At 37.0% G+C, this 20,999-nt stretch overlaps 1 protein-coding gene across 3 annotated transcripts in view; it reads right to left on the reverse strand.

Moving 5' to 3' along the window:
• LOC149177348 (Cyclin/Brf1-like TBP-binding protein) overlaps positions 1 to 20,999 on the reverse strand; it is a 411,187-nt gene that overhangs the window by 227,889 nt on the left and 162,299 nt on the right. For all 3 annotated transcript variants that reach the window (XM_089420099.1, XM_089420101.1, XM_089420100.1), the window contains 2 exons: positions 4,630 to 4,686; positions 4,287 to 4,399 (listed from right to left, as the gene is read on the reverse strand). In XM_089420099.1, coding sequence (XP_089276225.1) covers positions 4,287 to 4,399; positions 4,630 to 4,686 — 170 coding nt within the window. The remainder of the gene's footprint in view (positions 1 to 4,286; positions 4,400 to 4,629; positions 4,687 to 20,999) is intronic.

Consider the following 20,999-nt stretch of genomic DNA (forward strand, 5'->3'; position numbering starts at 1 on the left):
ATTTCCTCCGTAAAAATTGACCAAGTGACAATTGGTTTATGAAAACAAAGCCATCAATACCATACAAACTGATTGGGTTCTAAATATAAAGATGCAATGTGTACCTTTTGTGTGTGTTGCACATCATGTAGATCAAAATATTGCTCCATCTATAGTATCCATGTTACCGAATCCTTGCCATCAAACTTCCTCATATTGATCTTTGGAATGTGGTTGGTCTTCAATCCAAAGTTAGAGTCTCTAAAATCATGATTAACATTCATTTTGTTCTCATCATGAGTTTCATGGAATACCTTTTCTCCATTAGGAAGCATTTCTTGTAGCAACTTTATCAAACCTTCCATGTTTGTTTTAATCCATTCTTCAAGTCGTCCATGTCTGCTTTTAGTCCATCCTTCAAACCTTCCATCTCTATATTTAAACCATTCTTCAAACCATCAAACTTAGCTTCCATTTCATTTTTGGCTACTCTTTGCAAGAGCGAAATTTGTTGCACTTGGTCGCTTAATTTTAATATATCATGTTACATTTCTTCCTCTTCCTCATGTGTCATAGTAGAGTTCTTTTGTTGCTTACTAGGAGTATCCATTTTTTTGTTTCGAGACATATTGGAACCAAATAATGATATCTATGCTTTACTATGCCCTTTGAATTACTTCAGATTGATTTTTCAAACAAAACTTATGCAAATTTAAAAAAATACACACCTTTTTCTTCTTGCTTTTTGGAGCTTGATATTGAAACTGTTGTATCTCTAAAATTTTGGCCTCCCAAGGTCTAAAATTCAGTCTTGTGGTAGCACTCTGAGTCTTCTTTCCAATGCCACAAGTTAGACCAAGATTGGATTCTTCAATATAAAGTTATGTCAAATCACCCAAAATGACCTAATTATGGACTAGTTCAGTAGAGAGAACTTGTAAGCGATGCCACATGTCACTGTTTCAACCTTCGGCCCTAAAATTGATACACGAGAAACTATAATCCTTGCACCTTCAGTCACTTTTTACACAATTCAAATATGATGCTTGAGAAGAAATTTATGACGATTTTCCCTAGCTCACATGTTTGAGACCGAATTCTGGAGCATGAAAAAACCCTAACTTCTTCTAGCCATATCTAAGAAAAAAATAGTGAACTAAGATCTGAAATTTCTACACGAAGTTCACCACGATTTCAGCGTCATGTGGTCGAACTTTCAGCTTTTGAAGCTTCGTAGAAATAAAGTTATAGCGAAAATGCCAAGATGACCTATTCGAAGTAGCAAAACCCTAGAATCCAAAGCTTTGATACCAAATGTTATGCAACCAGATCACAAAACAGAAGAAAATACAGATCAACAACTTGAGAATTAGCCTTGTCGAGGGAGCAACCTCCTTTACATCACATAAATGAACAATTCTTCAATGATACAAATGACAAGACCTCCTTCGTATATATAGGAGTCTAAGGGGTCACAAGATAATCAGAGCTTACATAACAATAAGAATGTAAGGGCACAACAATAACAATAGCGGGCTTCTATGGGGCACAACAATAACAATAAGGGGCTACACTAACAATAACAATAAATGGGCTACACTAATAATAACAATAAGAGAGCTACACTAGTATTATAGGGACCTAACATGTTGTCTATTAAGACAAGTCAAAGACTCGATCTACTTTCTCTTGCAAGGAAAAGCTTCTTTCCTCAACAATCAATCATGAACATAAATTTTTCTGAGAATTAGGGCTTCGTCTTTTGTAGGTCAATTTCTTCCTCTTATCATACAAGTACTCTTAGACATTTGGCCAAGCTTCCTTTGCATAATTTTCGGTCAGACCGCTCAGAGGACAGAGGTCATTTTGAAATGTATCAAGGCTTCTAGAGTGAGCAGAAATGATTCCATCTTTAGGTCTACCTCAAGTGTAGATGATCAATCTTCTCAAGTGTGGAATAGGATCTCTTCAATGCTCTATTTCCTTCACCATAGCTCTGATACCATGTTGATTTTCTAGTGCAATCATGACTAGTACAATTTTTCAAACTAATAACTACTGCCAATGATACAATTAGACTTCTTTAGAGCATTCCAATCATTAAGTAGTTATACATGAAAAATTTCAACCACTAACTTCTTCAATAGAGCAATAGAGATTGCAATAAACAATGAGACAAGGGACACCAAAATTTAGGTCAGCGACTAGGGAAAACCCACAAAGGGGAAAACCCATAAATCTTTCCTTATGAGAGAGAGTTCAATTCATCAAAATGTACATCATTATATTCCAATCTTCTAACCTCAATAAATTCCAAGTCAAACCAGTGAAAGGAGAGAAATATTGAACGTTGATCCAAGTCAAAGTCTGCAACAGAGGGGCCGAATTTCAGCCTGAGGAAGCTGGTCAAAGGGCCAAAATTCGGCCTGCAATACCACAATCAAAGCTCAGTAAAAGAGCCACAGTTGACCTGCGGTCAACTCTCGTTCAACATCCTAAAACAGAGATATAATTTCAGTCAAAACTAGTCAACGAATCACAGATAAACTTGGCCTCCAAGATTAGTGAAGAACTCAGTCAAACAACAGCAGATGATCCCAAGTCAATGCTTGGCCAAACAAAAGTCAAACTTCCGTCAATGCAGAGATACTTCTTCTTCCTTCTCGCACATGTGAATCAGAACTCCTTGATTGGTTTTGACCTAATATATATGTGAGTCAAGAGGAGTGTTTTGACCTTGGGGTCAAACCCATTCAAATGATGGGGCCAACTTGTCAAGATGAGGTCAAATTGGATACTTGGCAAATACATGATTTCTTTGAATTTGACAATGAAAATACCGACCGCGGCTAACATTTTTCAACATGTAGGACACGTTCGGAGTAGTGGTAACTGCATATGGCAGACCTATGAGCAGGACGAAATATACATTATAACCAGCAAGACAAAATGGAGAAGGAAGAGTTTGGTACAGGTCTGCACCCCTGACAGACAGTGAAGGAGTTATTGGGCAAAGGAATGCCAAGTTTGGAAGCGGTGCTCTGATACCATGTCAGACCAGGATAGTAACTCCTCAAATTGATGCATTTCATTAAGACAAAAGTAATTAAAATATATATGGGATGGTGAGCTTTGGGATTCACATTCTTGGGTATCCTCCTATTCTAATTTTGTATTTACATATTTACAAGTGTTTGCCCAATCTCGGAGGATTAGGAGTCAACAAAAACAGTGAGCAATGTGAGACATCGATCCCCAAATAGAATCCCTAGTTGCATTCTTTGGAATAAATTTAACCAGCCGTAGTTGAGGAACTCAGAAATGTGACCATAAATGAACAACACAGAGACAAAACAACAGAAATTATCACCAACAGGATGTCTCTTAGCCTTATATAACTTTCAATGGAGAACATCCATGCCTGGAAACTTGCGATTCCACATGGAGGGCAATGCTGCAAAGAGATCCTCTCTCAAAAAGCCTCTGTCCAACCTATTTACAAGTGTTTGCCCAATCCCGGAGGATTAGGAGTCAACAGAAACAGTGAGCAATGTGAGACATTGATCCCCAAATAGAATCGCTAGTTGCATTCTTTGGAATAAATTTAACCAGCCCTAGTTGAGGAACTCAGAGACAAAACAACAGAAATCATCACCAACAGCATGTCGCTTTTCTTTATATAACTTTCAATGGAGAACATCCATGCCTGGAAACTTGCAATTCCACATGGAGGACAATGCTGCAAAGAGATCCTCTCTCAAAAAGCCTCTGTCCAACCTACCTCAATCACCACCAGAAACCTTCCAAGGGACCACCCTCCAAAAAGCATCTCAAGAAAGCACTGCACCATCTGTCAGAATGGGGGCAAAAATACTCTGAAAATGCATGCTAAACATATCTCTAACCTCTGCAGGGTCCTCAGCAAGAGTGATATCAGCCCAATATTGTGCAATCACCATTCCTGCAGCCACCTTCCCCTTGTGGAAGTGAAAGTAAAACTTGGATCCCCCATCCCCTTCTAAATCCACTAATGATGGGATCGAACCTGAGCACCCCTTGTGATGTAGTTCCTAAATTCTTTTGTATTTTAACCCAAGTTTCAGGTTTGACTGTTTCAGAGAAAACATCCCAAGAATCACTACACTCATCCCAGCAGACTTCATCATATTGGAAACAGCTTCTCAATCTTATTTAATACCCAATTTTAAAACTTTTAACCTATTGTCCACTCACTTTCCACCCCCAATTGTGCTGAAACGAAGAATATACAGTCAAGCAACAACAAGATATATCATATAGATACTTACGATCAGCGAAACGATGAATAAACAGGCTGGGGTCAACTGGCTTTTGAATGATTGGATGTTGCTCAAGTCTCAATAATTTGCAAAGTTGCAAAAACACAGCACCTAGCACATAGCTGAAACAGTATTGAAACATTAGTTAGATAGCAATACCTACAAGCCTAGAACGTGCAACAAAAAGCATACAACATTGTAAATATTCAAAGACTGGATGTGACCCTAAGCATCCATAGCGATATAAACTGGATTAAAATATTGTGCATAAATATGTAACATTAGAAATTTGAATGTCTAAATACTTATAATTACATAACCGAAAATTTAAAGTAGGGTTAAGTCAACGTACACATTTATTTGCAAGACATCTGAAAAATCAATAAGCAAAAATGGTTTTTGTTCTTGCCTGCACAAATGAAATCCACATGTTCATTTAAATATGTATGAAAGGATAGTGAACTAGCACTTGTACACTAAACAAAAAGACAGCATGGAACATAATGAACATTAATTAGAAGACTTATAGGGATTCTGAGGATCTGCCACCATGCATCCAGTTATTAGCTCTTTACATACGAATGAGAATTTGATAAGAATGTCTCTGGTATTAACCTTCTGACTCAAAATTCAAAAACAGTATTTTCTTTGTATAAAAATAAATGTATTAATATCATGGATAAAATAATTGTAAACGTTAAGGAACACAGATTAAATCAGAAATAACAGGGAAGTAATCAGAATAATTGGGACCAATTGGCCAATCATGGTGCCCTTTAGTGTTCAACAAAATAATCAGGATTATGTCAAAATATTCATTTCATTGATTGAATCAGAATTAATCCAGATCAATTTGATTGAATGGAGATCACTTTAACAATGATTAATATGTTTCCATACCTAACCTTTTAGTATAGATATTTCCACGAAGACAAATGTTTGATTGAGATGAGAAAAACGACACAGGCATCTTGGCATAGTGGACAAATTGCTGCAGCTTGAGAAATCTCTTAAAGTATGTGAATTATTATCTCAAAAGAATGTTCCCGTTTTCTTGTGATGAGCAGAGTAGGCATTTGAAGTGCTGTCTTCTTCATCCTCCTTGTTAGTTACTAACGAGATGCAGGCTTCTTCTTGACTGCGTGCATTCCACATTTGTTCAAAAGATGGAGTGTCTTTCCAACTGCTAATTCCTGATGCAAAAGAGCTCCAAGATTTTGGTAGACCTAGTAGTGCAGCAATCACGAGTTATTTTTCTGGTACAGCTTCATCAATCGCTTGGAGTTCATCTCTTATTCTAGATATCCTTATAAAATATGATGAAACAGTATCATCTTTAGTCATCTTTATTGTTCTTAATTCATTCTTGAGACTAGCTATTTGATCAATGTTCTTGATGGTAAATAACTTGGAGAGGGCTTCATACATTTCTTGAGCAGAGTCTATATTGGATATGTATGGGATTAGATTGTCCTTTACTCCATCTACTATTAGATTCATGGCCAAGATGTCGGTTTCCCTGAACTTCTCCTTTCCTGCATCATCTGTAGGTTTCTTGACTTTTCCTTGAATGAGATCCAAAACTTTATGCTTAGCGAGAATAAGATCTATCCTCTTCTTCCATGCTTTGTAGTTGGTGGCTCCTTCTAGCTTGTTTTCAGACTTCATTGTCATGTCTTCTTTTCTTGATATAGATAGTAGACCTTCCTCTTATATGATCCTTTACTTTGACCCTTTCAGTAGATCTTCAAGCTGCCTTTTTCTTCCTTCTTCACCTTAGTTCTGATACCATGTCAGAAAATCAGAAAGGCAGAAAGTTTTTCTTATGTTGATAATTACTTCTATTATTCCTATGTTCTTATTATCTTCTTTATGTTCTACTTTTATCTTTGTATCATCAAGCAATCATCAAAACAAAACATGAAGATCAACAACACCAGATTTAGGCACTGAGCCATGGCTAAAACCCCTCTCTAGGGGAAAACCTAATTAACCTCTTCCATTAATCAAATTGAAATAGACCAAGGCCTTAGACCTGATCAAAAGACCTTCCTCCTCCACCAAGTCAGCCTTCCAATACGATTCAGCAAACTTCAGTAGTCTCTTCTAGTCCAACAGCTACAGCCTAGCAACAATCCATAATTTCAGACCAGCTGCTCTAGAATTTCAGCCCAACAATTTCAGAATTTTGGCCCAGCTACAGTACTGCAATTTTGGCCCAGCAACCCAACAACTTCGCATGTGTGAGACAAAGAGAGAGAAAATTCGACTTCTTATGCTTGACAAAGACTTCCTTCTCCTTCACTAGGGTTTCCTTCTTCTTCCTTCAATTTCGCACCATTTTCTGCCTCCAACAACATTAGATAGAACTTGTTGTGGATGTGCTCCAAATGAGGTCGAGTTGCTAACTTTATATAGTGAACCTCTGAGGTCGAATTCCCTTGATGAGGCCAACTTGTTCTTATTGATGCCGATTTGGTGGAGGAGACCTAAAAGACCTATTTTACATTAAAATAAATGTATTTCTTGATAGATGAACCCCAAGAAGGGTCTTTTACATATTGACAAAGACAAGGACTCGTGACATAAAGTTTAGAAGCCTACAATGGAGGCTTTGACCTAAAAACATTGACCCAAGCATGAAACCCATGCTTTAATAAGTCAATTTCTTTTATAATAAAATTCATTTTTCTTTCTTTTGACAAATACAATACATCATGACATAAATACAATTATGCAGACCAACCCTAGTTGCATTTTTCAACACAACCCCCTCTTGTACTCTCTAAAACAAGATTGAAGATCTTGAAGACAGAGAATTTATGCATACACTTTTCTATGATCTTCATTGTTTCCGCTACATTTACAAATGAGATTTTCTGTGTAATTATTTAATGATATCAGTTGCATGAGAAATATTGTTTGAAATTATTAGGAAGTAATTATCAAATATTGTTTGAAATTATTAGCAAGTAATTATCAGATCAAAAAATTGTATTCTACTAAACATGCTATAGAATTTCAACATTGACATGACAAAGGACGACTTGTACACCACCTTGGAGCCCCAATATTTGAGCTAGTTGATGCCATGTCACCCATTTTCCTCTTGTGAGGGTGATGTAGGGCACTTTTTGGGCATGACGTCTTGGCATGGAGATACTTTTCATGGTTTTTACATGATCCTTGAGGTGATTACTCCACCTCCTCAGCAAAGCAATAGAAGTCGTACTATCCAATGCGAAGAAATATTGACTTTGATGATGTAGCATTCCTACCTAGAGTAGAGCGTTGGGCTATTTGAGGGCTTCACGTGATGCTTGACACCTGAAGGAACCCCAAGATGCTAGAACATTGAGCCCATGATGCTTATTGTTGGAGATATTTATGATGTGCCCAATGTACCTGGGATGCCCCTTGGTTGGCCTTGACACTTTTTCATGGGAATCACTTGATCGAGAGCCTAGAAGATGATGGTCGTACTTGAGATGACAAGGGACATCTTGTACATCGCCTTGGAGACCCAACACTTGAGCTAATTGATGCCACGTAAGCCATTTTCTTCTTGTGAGGGTGATGTAGGGAACTTTTTGGGCATTACGTCTTGGCATGGAGATACTTTTGATGGCTTGTACATGATTTTTAAGTACTTCTTGGAGTATGGAGCATTTTGGCCCTTGCTTCTCATTTTGAGCAATTATTGAACTCATTTGGAGGGTGACATCACACTATTGGAGCATTTATTACCACACATGTCGGCATTTATGGCATGTTTGTCCTATTTTTGTGCTATCAAGTTAGCTTGTAAGTTCTTTCTTGTTGAACACTCAAAACTAAATTTATCTTTAGGGCTTTTAGTTACTTTTGTTTGTAAAGTGAGTAGCGGAAGGATCATATAAATAGAGCCTCCCCTTCTCTTAATTTTTATCATCATACTTGTGAATTCAACCTTTTTAGAAAGGGTGTGAATTGCTTCCTTATTCGCTACTTGGGCATAATACGGTCTTTTGTGGATGCAATTTGTCTTGGTTGTGATTTTTGGCCTGAAGACATTATTCGGGATTGAAAGAAGAGCTATTCTGGAAGATTTTGTAAGTTTATTGTTGAATTTTAACATTTTGCATGCTTTAAATGTTTTAAGTAGGATTTTTATTGCTCCATGTCTAAATGTTTATTATTGGTGTAACTTTGCTTCATTATTGCATGTAGAATTGTCTACTTCATAGCCTATAAAGAAACTCCTAGTGTGCAGATATTATAATTGATTTCTCCCCTCACAAGAATAGTAGCTAGGGTTTTACAAGATGATGCCCTAATGCATCCCCCCTTACTCCATCAAGGTCCTTCCTTAGCATTTAATTCCCTTAAGACTCCATTGCACATTGTAGGTTAAGGCATTGGTCTCTAAAGTGTGTTGATCATCTTAAAATTTAAGTAAATCTCCTTAACCCCTCTCTCCTAGACAGTTAGGGCAGCCACTACGGTTTCAATAGCAGATTTATGTGTAAAGTTTGATTTTATTGCAGGGAGTGGCTCTTAATTGCCTGATAATTTGGATAAACCATAATAAAGCAAATTCTAGCATCATAAATTATTAATTGCCCTGCATGCCTTAATAGGGCTGACATCATCCCAATTTATTGTTGTTCCACATATCTAACAACCCTATAACCATTTTGTTTGCATTGATCCTAGTCTATATTGGAAATCTTTGGTCCCCTTCTCATTGAACATCATTTAAAAGGTTTTCTATGGTTGATATATGCCATTGCATGCCCTAATATTGAGAATCAATCAAACCCAAATTATAGGATCCTTGTCATAGGTCTAGAGAGCTTGAAACATAGCATTGAATATCTTGGTCATGTTAGGCCTTGCCAAGCCCTCTAGTTATCTTTAGACCTCCAAATAAGTCACCTTGAGCCATAGTATTAGAATACTTTGTAGGTGGCATGGGGAAGCCTCCCTTGTTGAAATCCCACTAAACAGCTGGAGGAAAGTTGTTGAGGTGACAGTGGAAACCCTTCCCCATTGTTATCATAGGGTCTAGCGCTTGCCCGGTGATTCCTCTTACTGGACCTACTAGATTTTGTGACAACAACTTCAGCGTCATTACCGGGGAGAAAGTGAGTCAATCTCCTCGTAGTATGAAGTCTAAGCTTCAATTAAAATCTTGGTGAGAATTAAAGGAAGACTACAACATGGATTCTCATATGTCGACTCCAAAATCGAAAACTTCCATTTCCCCAAGTAGTTCATCTGATGAAGCCATAGCTCCAAGAAAGAAAATAAAATAATTGCAAGACGACTACTTCCTCAACTTGCCTTGTAGCTTCCAAATCCCCTGTGGTCAAGAGCCTCTTCGACACTTCCTCCACCTCCGACACAAAAGCTAGGCCATGGCTTAGTGCAACATCCAAACCATTGGATGAGGATGGGTTCATTGATGCTCCACATAAATTGCTAGATGAATATGAGGAATGGCTAGCCAAATTCAATGGGATTGATGCTATCATAGTCGAAAAACACATGCATGAATTTTATTGGCCTATTGGTGGAAGAATGATAGAAGAGGAAGACATTGTCATCATGTTGTTTTCCTTATCCTTAGAAGAGAGTGCTAGGGATTGCTACATTGATTTACCTATAGGAAGCCTTAAGAACTGGGACCATTTGCATCAAGCCTTCGACAAAAGATGGGCCATTGTTAAGAAAGGCACGCAATGCTTCGCTAAGTTCCGGGGAGCCAAGAAGATTGAAAATGAATGTCTCAAGGAGTTTATAAAACAATTTGACAAGTTTCTCAAAGAACTTCCTATATTGCACAAGCATATTGATCAAACTATGCTTGACCAATATATAGAGGTCGTCCCAAGACATATTTCCTATCCATTAAAGGATGGGGGATCTCAATCCCTAGACCATGTTAAAACTTATGTTGTTACCATTGAACGCAATTTGAGAACCTCTAAGACTGACATGCTTTCATATCCCACGGCAAAGTTGAATTCAAGTCAAAGCCAAGTACCTAAGTTGACCCTTGCTTTACAGGCTTTTTCCCAAATGTTTGATAAAGTCACAAGTGAGCCAATTCAAGTTTGGATGGCTATGATGAATAAGCTTTCAATCTTAGTGAGGAAAAGAAGATCTCGTCAAAACTATCCTCCTCCAACACAATTTAATAATGATAGGCCTCCTTAGAGAAATGCTTACAATGGAAAGAATCCTTCACAGCAAAATGTGCCAAACACCCATGCCCCAACTAATGTTGTTCGCCAAAAGGGGTTTCCTTCATGTCAAACATGCAACAATTTTCATAGGCAAGAAGAGTGCCCTTATAGCCAAGTGGAAGAAATGGATAGCCCAGAGCACCTAAATATGAATATTGATCATGCTCCTTTCACTATTGTGCTTAACGAATCATTCTCCCTTTCTCAACAACAACATAAAGAGTCCATTGAAGAACCTAGTGAATATCTTGATGAGCCTATTAATGTTGTTGAAGAAAAAGTTAGGTTCAACAAGTTGCGTTACTCAAGGAAGAATAATGAGCCAAATCACCCTCAAGAAACTAGCAACAATAGAAATGTTACCCAAAAGAGTGTCAGGTCACCATTACCAACTAAGAATATCCAAAAGCTTGTTACATCTAACCCCAACAATAGTTTGTCTTTGAATGTACACTTAAGAAATGTTTTCTCGAAAGTATATGTGCTTATGTGATTCCTGGAACTTGCAAAAGTTGAACTCCAAAGAGGTCAGGTGAAGAAGATCCTTAACCTTGAGAAAGAATCAAAGGAACCACCTATTATATTGCAAAATATCTATAATGATCAAAGAAGTGGAGGGCATGCACCATTCCTTCTATCCTTGGTGATCAATAATTTCATATTACATAATTTTATGCTTGACTCGGGTGACTCAACAAATGTCATTCCTTTAAGAGTCGTGAACTAATTAGAAATGTATATTACTATTCAATATAGGAATTTGTGGTTTTGATGCAAAGTTTATCCCTATGCATGGTTTGATGAAGGAAATTAGGGTTTCCTTGACTACTAACAAAGACATTTATGTGTTGGTGGATATTATAGTTATTGATGTTATAAATGTGTGGGGTATGCTCTTATCTAGAAAGTGTTGTGCTTCTATAGGTGGGCAGTTACAAATGGACTAGTCATATGCTATCATACCCACAATTGATGGGAAACCATTCATCTTGTATAGTGGACCACTCATGCCTAAGCATGTGGAAGACATAGAACCTTTCCAATTTCCAAGAAATCTTGGAAAGGCTAAGCTTAACGCACCTTCATTGAACTTGCAAGTGGAGTGGAAACACTTTGAACCAAAACTCCTTGAAAGACCTAGACAGGTTGAGATGATGTCAATGAATGTTTATCAAGGCAAAACAATGCATGTGACTAAAGGTAAGAGACAGACATAAAAAACACCAAAACGAAACAATGGATTCAAAAACAAGCAATGATTCCCAAGTTGGGGATCTAGTCCTCTTTGATGACAACCCATGTCCTTTTAGGGTTTGCGGCAAAGTAGGGGTAGCTTACCTTCACATAGCAAACCTTGACGGTGAGCCTTTGTCCTCCCCTGTGCAAGGGAAGAACCTCACTTTGTTTAGTGGAACTTGATACATTTACATCTAGATAGTTGCATTGCATCTATGTCTGCATTATTGTATGTGCGTCCTACTTTGTTCATTAATCATGTTAATGTGTTGCATACTAGTTAGATGTGTTTTAGTTGCTTCTTTTTTTCTTATCTTATCCTATATCGCAAGGGAAGCACCTCACTTTGTTTAGTGGAACTTGATGCATTTACATCTGATAGTTGCATTGCATCTGTGTTTGCATTATTGTGTGTGCATCCTACTTTGTTCATTAATCATGTTGATGTGTTGCATACTAGTTAGATGCATTTTAGCTTCTTCTTCTTTTTTTCTTATCTTATCCTATATCACAAGGGTCGCGATCAACACCCTACACAGTTGTTATCAACAAGCTGTTTTAAGTGTACAGGAAATAAGTCTTTGATGCACTAAGGATTTTTGGAGTTCTCATGCACGCTTCACTCAAGTACATGGGTCATATGCTCTACGATGAGCACACGTCCCTAAGTTGGAGCCAGATGTTACCTACCAAAAAGTGGGTTACACCATAGGAAAAAAAAAATCTCATCCTTGTACAATCAACCATCCAACAACCATGTTGATCAACAATTGACATGTGCCATGGACCCTCCACATATGTGCTCTACTCAAATTTTTTTCTCCCAACTAGCATTCCTCCTTAATGGAAGGTGGGTCATCCATCAGCAATCTTGTGGTTTTGCTTATTGTTTTAGGGCATACTAAATTAATCAAATGGTGATCTAGATAATGGAACGATCTTGAATGTATTCTTGTTCCCTCAATTCACCTAGGTGGTTAGTCATTACACTACAGGGAAGGTTGTGATTGAAGTAGTGTAACCATGATATTTAATACTTACCACTTTCCATCATTCGCTCTATTCCACATTGATTGTTCGGGCAGCTAGTCATTGGTCATGGCAATTGGCACTTTCTCATCCTCATCCTTGGGTCTAGGTCGAACAACATTACCCTAGAGGTTGATGCACTTAAAAGAATGATAAAAGCAAGGAAAGCCACAATAAAAGAAAAAATGTAGCATAAGCTCTACCCCCCTCATTAACCATCATTCAGTTCCTAGAACACTTAATGCTCCACACATAAAAAGGAACCATTGTATTGTCTCAATCCCAACGAGCAATAAACCACCTCATCATAAGGGGTAATAAATGTTAAATGTCACAAATGCATGCTTGGGCACCTAAGCTATGCACCCATATCAAAGCATTATCATAAAGAAGTAAAAGTCACACTAGAGGGGTGGAAAAAGCAGGTTGAGGAAAGGGGTAACTCATGCATCCACGATTGCTCCCTCCTTACATCTGTACACCCCAGATGTTGGACCACCATTAGATGGTCACTTGGCCATAACAACAGGATCCAAAGGAAAATATTGCTCTCTCCATGTCAATGACATTTTAAGACAAAACTGAGATAGAGGACTGAGCTTTCAGGAGATTGTTACCTTAGCCATAAATGGTAATATTAAATTCTTAAAGTAAGAAGATAGAAATGGTAAGATAAAGGAGAATTGTAAAATCCTGACATTCTCCTTTATCTTACCTTTTCTATATTTTTCCCTAAAATTTTAACATGCCAACTAATTATTTTGGGATGTTTGAGGGTGGTTCCAACCTTGTCGAACTTCATATAAGATAAGATAAGACAAGATAATTTTATGGAGAAAATAAAATTTCATAACCCTCGTGGAACTCGACAAAATGAAGAGTTTTTAGGACTTTAGATTTGATAGGACTATAGTGTTTCCATTGGATTCCATCATGTGTGAGGGTATGGGATTGGAATTAGTCAACACCACCAAACTATATGATTTTCCATCATGTAATCATCTATGAGAATTAAGATAGACATGCCTCTCCTCCTAAAATGTCATTTACATGTATCATTCTTATTTTCTTGCTCATTTTTTTGCATGATAATGTGTTATTTAAAAAACATTATATATCTATATTTTTTGTAGCTTTTATATACCATGTTTCCTCAATGTACCCATTTTTGGGAGTAATGTTCCCAAGCACTCTGGTTTTGCAAACTTGTAAACATTTCACATTGTGTTGCTCTACAAATGCCCTCAATATTGTGATTTAAACACTCTAATATTACATAATTTCTAGGTATCTATGTAGGTGTTACTGGCAGTATTTTCCTCTGATTTCTAATCAAATCTATTGATCTATTAGTATCTTCGCAATGGTGTCTACATTGTTTTGCGTCAATAATAGTATACCCTCTACAGTAATGTTGTGTTCAAACTATGCAATGATGTTTTCTTGTCACAATGCTTTAAAGATGTTTATGCTCTAACGTTAATCTAGTAGGGTATGGAAATATTTCAAAGTTTAAGATAATAAATGGTTTCCATCTCCCTCTTCACAAGACTTTTGGGTTCACGATAAGATAATATAAGATAATTATATTATTTTCCAATGATTGATCACAAAGTACGTCAATGGGACTAAAGAGTACAGCTAGTACAAATACAATGTGGGAATGCAAGCACAACTCCTAAAAAATGTCAAAAATAATATGCGAGAAGGAACCTACATAAGTATAATATCAAAACATATGAAGAAAACCATGAAAAGGTACAATGATACAAAATACTAAATGAGTTTGTCCAAGACTGGAAAGGTAGACAACTCAAGGCCCTGCAAAGATAGAGAGAGAGTAAAATACACAGATCAGATGATATCGTCGATGATGTCAAGGTCTCCTAAGATTGATGGCTAAGGGCAAGGGATGCAAACAAGTCAGTGGCTTTCTATCGAAGTCCTTTAGAACCATCAAGGGGGCCCATATGTATGATCTTGGGGGGAATGTACGAGAGAGGTAGACTCCTAGCATCGAAGACCAAAACAAGGAAACTTTGAATACATCTCTACTTGCTCCTCTAAATCTGGGAAGTAGTCTAACGAGTGAGAGGCACTCTACTCTGGATCCATCTAGAGTTGATCTTTCTAATGCTTTGAGAAAGTGTGGCTAGATGTATAGTCCAACATCTCCAAGTAGGCCTCAACAATATCAACTGGTCTCCCAGAGAGGAAGGTTGAGTAGAAACCTGATATCTCACCATTCTATTGTCTAGTACACTCTCCAACTCTCCTTGCCACTTGTTGATCCAATCTCACATATCAACAAGTATGAGGTGATTGGCCTAGTCATCCCATCATGAGGCATAATAGTGTACAAGAGCTAAGATTTGTGGTTGAAGATATCCCTAATGAAGAGAGCTAAGCATCTCTTGTCATAGTACCAAAAGAAGGTAGAGAGGGAGACCCTCGAGTACTTATAGAGGCAGTGATAGCATCTTTTGATCTCTTAGAATGGGGGACACCTAAAAATGAGGTGCAACTCCATCTCCAGCTATTGAAGGCAACACACCAAGAAGATCCCATTAGATCATCGTATATGGTGATCTGCCTCTATCTGGAGTTGATGTGAGTCGACCCAAAGTAGTCTCGTAGGGATCGTGAGTGAGTTCATTGAAGCAACAAAACTTGTAGCTTGTTGACTTTGATGTTAAAATATACAAAAGTTATTTGTAATAACAATTTATTAATATATATATAAATGTACAAGGATGTTGAACGTTACAATGAGGACCCGCATATATACCTAGGCAAATGTCCTTTCATGACTGGGCATGTCTTTTAGACATGCCTTTTCATTTAACTTAATGACTATTTAATGTAATCAATATATGATTATTTATTATTTACATTATTTATATTCATTTTATTTTATGTAATTTATATTCATAACATTGCCCCTTCCTTCAAAAGCTTTGTCCTCAAAGTTATAGTCTAGACAATTTTCTTCATCTTGCGCCTTGTAACTCGACGTTACTGGTAGCTCAGCTTATATAATTCGATTCCCTAGTAACACTGTCTTGGAACTAGGTTTTTTTTGTCTTGAAACTAGGGTTTCTCTATTTCCCCTCTTTTTTTTATTTAAATTTTATTTTATTTATATATATATAGATATATATAATTGTTAAATTAATTATATAATTAATTTAACAATTATATATATATATATATATATTTCACTTATATATATCATTATATAGTTAAATAAATATGTAATTTAGTGAATGTAATATGAATTGTAAAGGTCACGAGGTGGGTTACCGTTGACTGGCACAAATTTTCGATGAGAAAGAGAAACAGCGGGGCACGTGAGCGGCAGACAGCATGGTCAAGAGGCATGATGTCTGGGCATGTTCGGCTCGGTTAAGGTTGCAGTGAACGAGCGTGACGGACTTGGACCGTGTTGATGCAGTGTGGGAAGATGGGTGGAGGGCCGCAAAACGGGACAAGACGTCGGGATTGTCGGTCATAGAAGGATGGTAGATTGGAACAACGAGACTAGGATGGCGTAAGCACAGAGTGTGGCATGAACAATGCAGAATTGATGACAGGAAGAATGGGTCTGTCCACAGTTCGTCTAGCGGTTGTCGAGGGAGGCGAGGGAGATAGGAACCAACAGCAGGATTGTCAGTGTGAACGCAGCTTTCAACTTTTATATCCTCATTGCCATATTTCTTCCGCAATATAAGAAAACCAATTTTTTGACTAAAATAGCCAAAAAGAGCATGCCTAATGACTTCTGCAGAGCCATCATTACATTCTGCTAAAGCAGTGGGACTAGCTGCAACCTTCAAAATAAAGCAATCTTCCTCTTTGATCCTTTTCTCCCCTACAAGGCGAGCATAAACAAACATCCTTGCAGTTGTTCGAGGATCTAAACCTTGAATGGCACGACGAAGAGGTCGTGTTGGACATTTTGCAGCTTGAGATCCCAACCATAGAGTTTTCCGCCAGACAATCTCACCATTGCTTCCAGCATGAACTTTATTGCACCCTACAACAAGTTCCACAACCACATATCTGGCATAAATTGCCATAATACAAAGCACCGAATTTCAGCAGACCTGGATAAATTTCGAGAAATTGTGGAGGGTGTTTCATATTCTATGGCTCACATTTTCAGTTTTCCCATGGTATATGAGTTCTTCAATGAAGTGTAGAGCTTTGTGCAACCAGTTGCAACAATATATTGTTTAATAATGTACTGGGCAAAGGATGTTTCAATTGGGATTTGGTTTGTTAATGAAATGCGAGGAGGAAAAGAGGCATCATCAACAGATGTAGAAGGGTTCACATCTGTAGCTTTCTCATCTGTCACAATTTTCACCCCTTCTTTTGGCTTGAAAACTGGAATATACACTCTCTCTACCACCTCTGCTAATCTCCTTGAATTTGAAGCCCAGTCAAGAATGGGAATGCCATATGTATTAGCTCTTAAGATTGAGGCTGCAAGAATTAGGGACATGTGACTGGGATCATGGGAAGTAAAGTTTAGGGGTTTTGGGAAACGCTTGGGAGCAGACCAGAATGGTGCACCTGTGCTTGTGGCTGCATTCTCAGGGAAGTTGAAAATAAGTTGCTTTACATGATTTGAAAAGTAATCCTCAAACTTTGCTCTAGCCCAATAGATACAATCTTCAAATGTTAGCCATCTCTGTGAAACCAAACAATCGACAACAGACTCCAAAATTTGCCTGGCCTGAGCATCCCCTGCAGACTTGATTGTTGCTATGTATTCTCCTAGTTTGGAAAGACAAACATTACTTCAGCTGGAGTTTTGTCTAAAAGTCCCTCAAATTCAGACCTTGCCCATGTGAGACAGTGGTAGATATTATGTGGAAATGAGTGAAGCATGCACATGGGTGCCTGCTTTGCAAGCGGATCTTGTGATGCTCCGTAGTTCTCAGTCAAATGAGGAATGACCATTTGGGTGTTGCACATGATTCCCAAAGTTACAAACTCTAGCAATGGCTTCTGGAAGTACACACACCTTGAATCAACATACAACCTGGCATTGACATTGTCCAGAGCATTTAATACAACATCAACCTCATTGTTCCAAAAGGAGTCGTCAAAGACATGTTCGGTGACTGGGCTCACACGATTTTGGAAGGCTTCAATTTGCAACTTCGCAGCCTCTGTTTGTATAGATTCTTTAAGCTGAATAAATTTACTAGTAGGCAGCACATTGCAACTTTTTTTTGAATCTTTGGCCAATATGTTTTCTGTAGCTCCTTTTGGCAATATAAACACCTCATGACTTAAAGGCTTTCCATCTTCAAACCTCATTGTTTTGATATTGTTCATCTTCTTGTTTCTCAAGATAATCCTCATCCACATCATCTTCATTTGGATCATCATCTTGATCTTCATAATCTTCATCCACATCGAGATAAGTTTTATCTGGATCCTTATCTTGATCTATATCAGCTTCATAGGAATCTTCAACATTATAATCATCTACTGCTTCATCTTCTTCACCATCTTGATTGATATCATTTTCATATTCATCATTATCTATTACATCTTCATTTTCATTATCATCATTCTGATCAAAATCTTCTTCTCCTGCTTCACCTTGTTTCGTTTCTTCACTGTCACTATCATCTTCCTTATTATCGATTTCCTTTAGACTTGTTGTAACTTTTGCATATGATTTTTCCCATTGTTGAAGCTTTTCTTGAATTTTACTATACTCCTCAACGAATTCAGGATGCAAACGTAATGACATATTATGTGATGGATAACGTTCAGGGACTCGCATGGTTACATTGTGCGGCAGATAACGTTCAAAGACTTTCATGGCTCTAATACCACTGAAGCAACAAAACATGTAGCTTGTTGACTTTGATGTTAAAATACACAAAAGGTATTTGTAATAATAATTTATCAATATATATAAAAATGTACAAGGATGTTGAATGTTACAATGAGGACCCACATATATACCTAGGAAGGTGTCCTTTCATGACTGGGCACGTCTTTTAAACATGCCTTTTCATTTAACTTAACGACTATTTAACATGATCAATATTTGATTATTTATTATTTACACTATTTATATTCATTTTATTTTATTTTATTTATATTCATAGCATTCATCCAACACCCATCCATATAAAGGGGTGGGGGGGGGGGAGGGGAATGACGTTCTACAACTCCAAAAAGTGCTCTAGGTAGAAAGACATCTTCGAGCCCAGGCTTGTTGAAGGTGAGGTCCAGGTGACCTGAATGTACAATTTGTAGATATCCTCTAATAGTAAGATTTAGTACTTGTCTAGTCAACAAGAGATAGATTGACACATCAAGCGGGAATTTGAAAGGGGGAAGGTGCTTTGGGGAAATAGCTATGTTACTAAATTCATTAGGCCCAATGGCTAGATCTGCAGATCCTCAGATCGGAGAGGGATTCAGATCCAGACCCGCAGAGATCTGCCTGGCTTCCGTCCATGCGAAAAACTATCAACGTCAACACATAAATCCTAAGCAAACCTCAACCCACAATTCCAAACCGAAACATTCAACCATCCAATCGCAAGTCAACGAACGGATGATAAGAAATGGAGTAATGAACCAGCGTCTGCGAAAATAAACTACGGAGTTGGTCGACGACAATTTAGTATTTTTATGTTAGTTGACCATATTTTAAACTTTAATATAGGACATATAGTAAACTTTAATGCATATGACATAAAGGTTATAAGCCACCCACATTTATTTAGGTATTTTAATTAATTTTGAAGTTTATTTTCAAGTTTAAAAAGTAATTTTTATAAAATAGGTTTAAAATTTACTTATTATAAATATTATAACTAATAATTAATGTTTAAATAATTATAAATGATGCATTAATTCTATTATTTCTGTAAAATTCTCTCATGTGATTTCTACCGAAAGACTTTGTTTAATTCTATTATTATTAAATTAAGAATTATTTTTAAAGTATTATATTGAAGTTATATATCTAAAAATTTACATGTGTTTTTAATTTTATATAAATTTAATTAATGTTTAATTAATATTATTTTTATATAAATTTAATTAATATTTATAAATGATACATTAAGTCTGGTATTATTTATATAATAATTATTTATTATATGTAAAAATTATATATCTAAAAATTAGCATATGTTTTTATTTTTATATTTATATACATTTAAATTTTAAAAATTATAAAATATTTTATATTTACCTATACTTGTCGTTTCCGGATCCTGGCTTTTCAAAAAACTAGTGGATCCATATCTGAATTCGGATTTGTATCTGTATCTAAATTTGAATCCTAGTAACTTAGGGAAATAGTAATCGACTAAAGAAGTTGAGTTACCACTAAGAACCAACCTCATGCATGGCCTCAAGGATTTGAAGCGAGAGCCTCCGATGAGCAAAGTGCTAGGTAGGGGTACCTCTCTCTCCCAGTGGTAGCATCTCTTTGAGATTAGACTCTAGAAAGGAAAAAGACCAAGTGAAAAATGACCTTGAGGCGAAAAGGGTGGGTTCAGAACTCCAACTAAATGATAGATTGTGGAACCGTCCATTTACAGTGGCTAATGCGTCTGAGAAGCAAAGGTTTGTACTCTCCTCGACCTATCTAGTCTGTCTGTAACAAGTTTGGCCCCCAGATCTCAGAGCCATAGAGAATTGTGGCTCTGATAGCCACCTCCATGAGATAGAGTTGGGTCAAGGTGTCCTAAAATTGCACCTACAAGAACCATCTCTTGATGACAGTTATGGAACCATGTTGTTTACTAAGTCAAGGCTAGAGGGTATGCCATAGACCAAAACAAGGCCTCAAGAATTGTACTCCCAAGTGTAAGCTACAGTGATATCAATCTCTATCCCTCAATAGTAGAAATATAAATTTGTAAGAGAGCTCTTCAATGTGTTGAAGATCAAAACCTTGGTTGTGTAGGCTTTGATAATGGTTTCGAGGTTGTCATCCCAGTGTGCTCTAGGTTGCCTTCATGGGCTTCGGAAAGATTATAGAAATCTTCTTAGAATTTCTACAATATTTTAACTTTTCTTTTATTCATTTATGAAGCTTTTATGGTGACATATTATAACATTTTACTACATTAAAATCAATTTGTCTTCACTTCTTTCTATGATTCAGATACCTTTCACAAATGTATATGGTTCTTGATCTCACAATCTATTATGCTCTAAGACCATATAAAAAATC

This window comes from Pinus tabuliformis, chromosome 4_1, assembly GCF_031772625.1.
Source record: "Pinus tabuliformis cultivar Carrire ecotype Pingquan chromosome 4_1, CPIR1, whole genome shotgun sequence".
Lineage (NCBI taxonomy): Eukaryota > Viridiplantae > Streptophyta > Pinopsida > Pinales > Pinaceae > Pinus > Pinus tabuliformis.